The 4220-nt window shown below is 37.2% G+C and overlaps 1 protein-coding gene and 1 gene segment (V, D, J or C); both read right to left on the bottom strand.

Moving 5' to 3' along the window:
• Positions 1-470, bottom strand: part of LOC107299668 — a 6535-nt gene extending 6065 nt beyond the window's left edge. The window contains exons 1-2 of the mRNA XM_029286828.1: positions 401-470; positions 2-309 (exon numbers count right to left, since the gene is read on the bottom strand). Of these exons, the coding sequence (XP_029142661.1) occupies positions 2-309; positions 401-440 (348 nt within the window). The 5' untranslated portion in view covers positions 441-470. The remainder of the gene's footprint in view (position 1; positions 310-400) is intronic.
• A 2126-nt stretch (positions 471-2596) lies between these two features.
• LOC107299670 lies at positions 2597-3178 on the bottom strand. The segment is given in 2 exon segments: positions 2597-2982; positions 3063-3178. Coding segments are annotated over 2 exon segments (426 nt in total).
• Positions 3179-4220: the final 1042 nt, after the last annotated feature.

Raw genomic sequence — 4220 nt, forward strand, 5'->3', positions numbered from 1 at the left:
TGTCTCCTGTACAGTAATAAATTGCTGTGTCTTCAGCTTTGAGGCTGTTCATTTGCAGATAGAGCTGGCTTTTGGCATTGTCCCTGGAGATGGCGAAGCGTCCCTTCACTTTCTCTGAGTAGCGAATAGTACCAGAAGTGTGGCTTATCTGTGCCACCCATTCCAGGCCTTTCCCTGGAGCCTGTCTCACCCAGCTCATATAGTAGCTGCTGAAATCAAATCCAGAGGCTTGGCAGGAGAGACGGAGGGACTGCCCAGGTCTTCTCACATCTCCTCCAGACTCCACCAACTGTACTTGAGACTGGACTCCTAAAAAGAATATATATATATATATTAAATGAGATCTCCTGCTTAGAAGAGCAGAACATGGAAATAAACTGTATATGGGGGAAATAATTACCTTTGAGGACGACTAGTAAGGACACAAGGTTGAGCCACATTTTCACTAAGTGAATGGAGGGAATTGACAAGAGAGAAAATAGCACAAGGTTTATGTTCCTGGGTGTTGTCTGAAGAGGGAAACCACGAGGTTCCTTTAAAGGGGAAATGGTGCCTTGATTTACATATCTGTTGGGATAAAAGAGCCTTTGACAAACACACTTCTGTGAACATCACTTGCATTTGCATTTCGTAATTAACATTGCACCCCTAAGAAAAGGATTGGGAGCCATTTATTTTTTCTGTGAATTAATAGGTGAAAGGGCAAATTTATTGTGTAAAATAAATAAATAAATAAAAGAAAAGCCTGAAAAATACACCAAATGAACTTTCTTATTTGTTTATTTTATGGAAAATCCCAAATACATTAAATGGCAGCTGAACTGGAAGGAATACTGTTTCAGCTAGACTAGTTAGCTCAACTCACAAAGTAGAACTTAAATCATATAGTGTCAAATACATCCCCTTATTTGAAAAAGAATGATAAATAATTATCTTAGTATTATCCAAAATATATGTATTTTCTTTGCTCTAGGATATCTGTCATAAAACCAGATAGGGCTTTTCAGTAAGGATTTTGGTGCCTTGAGAAATTAAATTCTTTTCAGATCCATTGAGAGAAACTTAAAATCTTCTTGACTGGTGTATGTATTAGTATCTATAATGTTTTAACTGTTTTATATGATCACTAAATATGATAATATGATCCTTTCATTTTGTTTCCACTTCCAGGCCATGGTTTGAAATACCTAGATAAGTTTTTTCTGGTGACTTAAATGCAAAATCTTTCAATAACATTTCTCAGTTTCACACTGAGTACTCCTACAATTTTCTTGGGCATGTTTCAAGGAATTATTATAGAAATAGAATAAAATAAAAATATCCGGTCTCCAAAGCTGTTTTATATGTTCGCTAAATATGATAATATAATTCCTTCATTTTGTTTTTATTTCCAACAAAGATTTTGAAATATCTAGACAGTTTCTCTGGTGACCAAAACCAACAATCCACCATTTTATATATAATATAAATGTCACTGTGAAGACTGAGATGTGAAATTTTCTTGAGAACTTTTCAGTGAATAAATAAATAAATAAATAGATAGATAAATAAATAAATAAATACATACATACATACATACATACATACATACATACATACATACATACATACATAATTATCAGTCCTTCACAATGAGACAATATCTAAGGACATTTGTTTTATTCCCCACCACATGCATCCACAGTGGGATTTTATGTTACAACATTGCCCCCTAGTGTCAAAAATGATGAGGGGAAGCGTATTCCTAATTCTCCAAGGATTTTTTTTATTTATTTATTTATTTTTGGTGAAGGTATTTCCTCAATATGAGAATGGCAGTGTTGGAAGAAAAGTCTTTATCCTGGTTCATCCAAGCTGGGAATAAACATGGCAATTGTTTTGGGAAGAAGGTTGTAGTTTATTGGAGAGGAGAGCCAGACAGGAAGATGGTTCTGGCAGCAAAGAGGAGAGAAAAAGGGCTGAACACATGTAGGGAGTAGGCTTTTATACCCTCTGAAGGCTCTTGTTTGGAGTTGTTCCTTTGCCATGAACTTTGACCTGAGTCTGAGTGCACCTTTCTGGTATTCTGATGGTGATGGGTTAATCCTATTATGTCCAAAGGTCATATCCTGCTTCCCTGGGGCTGGGGCTGATGACTCTTAGAGTTTGGATGGGGTATGCAGATTTTAGGTCTTTGTCTTCTTAATCTCCTAGCTCCCTGGATTTACATCTGCATTTGTACAGAGCTGGTTTTGGTTTCGGGGAGGCAGAATGGGGCTATTAAGAAAAATTGAGCATGCTTTTCTGTCTCTTTAAGATTCTTTGAGAAAATATATTTTTCTGCCCGTTTAATATTTCCTTCTCTGGAGGGCTGACTTCCCACAGCAGTTTGGATATTTAGAAGATTTACTCTGAAGTTTCATATCCAGGCTTCTGACATGATACTAAAGGACAATATTCCATTCCATGTTTTTTTCAGAACATAAATCACCTTGTAAACAGAGACGATGAAACTGGGATTTTCAAGCCATTTTCATCATCTTATATTTTCATACAGCAAACTCTCTGATACCCAGAATAAAACATCCTGAAGTTCTCTCTAGACAGAGATCAATCCTCATTGACTAATCCAGTCAAGTTGAAGAGTGCTCTGAAGAAAGGAAGGTTCTTGTTTGGCTTCAGATTCACTTCCTTTCACTGTGGCTCTCGCACAGTAATAGATTGCCATGTCTTCAGCTTTGAGACTGTTCATTTGCAGATACAGCTGGCTTTTGGCATCATCCCTAAAGATGGTGAAGCGTCCCTTCACTTTGTCTGAGTAGTAAGTGCTAGATGTACCCATGCTTGCAACCCATTCCAGTCCTTTTCCAGGAGCCTGTCTCACCCAGCTCATCCAGTAGCTGCTGAAATCAAATCCAGAAGCTTGGCAGGAGAGACGGAGGGACCCTCCAGGTCTTCGCACATCTCCTCCAGACTCCACCAACTGCACTTGAGACTGGACTCCTAAAAGGAATATTTTTTAATGAGATCTCCTGCATCTAAGAGCAGAATTTGGAAATAAAATATATAGTGGAAATCATTACCTTTGAGGACTACTAGTAAGGACACAAGGTTTAGTAACATTTTTGATTGCTCTAATGAATGGAGGGAAGCGATAGGAGAGGATTCAGGAAATATTACAAGGTTTATGATTCTGGGTGTTGTCTGAAAAGGGAAACCATGGGGCTCCTTTAAAGGGGAAATTGTGCCTCAATTTACATATCTGTTGGGATAAAAGAGCCCCTCAGCTCATTGACAAGCACACTTCTGTAAACATCACTTCCATGTGCATTTTGTAATTAAAATTCCAGTCCTAAGAAAAGGGTTGGGACCATATTTTTTATGAGATAATAGGAATGGTGCACATTAACTAACAGAAAAGAGTGAAAAATTTCAGCCCTTCTCAAAATGATTGAAGGTAATAGAGATGAAACTAATTTATTTATTAGAGAACATATAAAAAGGCTAGCACATCAGACTTAGAATCTTTACTACAAGATAGCCTCCTTAACCTTTTTTTTTTGTTTTATGGAAAATAAATGGCAGCTAAACGTCAAGGAACATTGGGTCACTAGAATAGTTGGACCACTCAACTCACAAAATCAAATTTGAGTCACATTGTGACCAAATACACCCTCTTATTTGAAACAGAATGATAAATAATTCTCTTCGTATTATTCAAAATGTTTTGTTTGCTCTATGTTATCTGTCATAAAGCCAGATAAGGCTTCCAGGGAAGGATTTTGGTGCCTTGAGAAATTAAATTCTTTTGAGATCCATTAAAGGAAACTTTAAAATCTTCTGGGTTGGTGTATGTATTTGCCTCCATAATGTTTTAACTGTTTAAATGTTCAATGAATATGATAATATAATCCCTTCATTTTGTTTTCATTTTCAGCAAAGGTTTGAAATGTTTAGACAGTTTCTCTGGTGACAAAACCGACAATAAATTATTTGACGAACATTTTGTGTTTTTCAATTAAAATTCCAGCCCTATAAAAAGACTTTGGACCCATTGTGTTTCCTACTACCACAGCCACACCAAGCCAATGGGCCACACCCACCCAGCACCCGACGATGCATAAGTGGATTTTGGGTTGCAGTTTGGGCACTCAGTCTCTAAAAGGTTCGCCATCACTGGTATAAGGTTTGCTGCTTGAGCAGGGGGATGGACTAGACACTTCCAAAATAAGAAAATATAC

Source organism: Protobothrops mucrosquamatus, unplaced genomic scaffold (assembly GCF_001527695.2).
Source record: "Protobothrops mucrosquamatus isolate PMUCROS unplaced genomic scaffold, P.Mucros_1.0 scaffold5254, whole genome shotgun sequence".
NCBI classification, from domain to species: Eukaryota; Metazoa; Chordata; class Lepidosauria; order Squamata; family Viperidae; genus Protobothrops; species Protobothrops mucrosquamatus.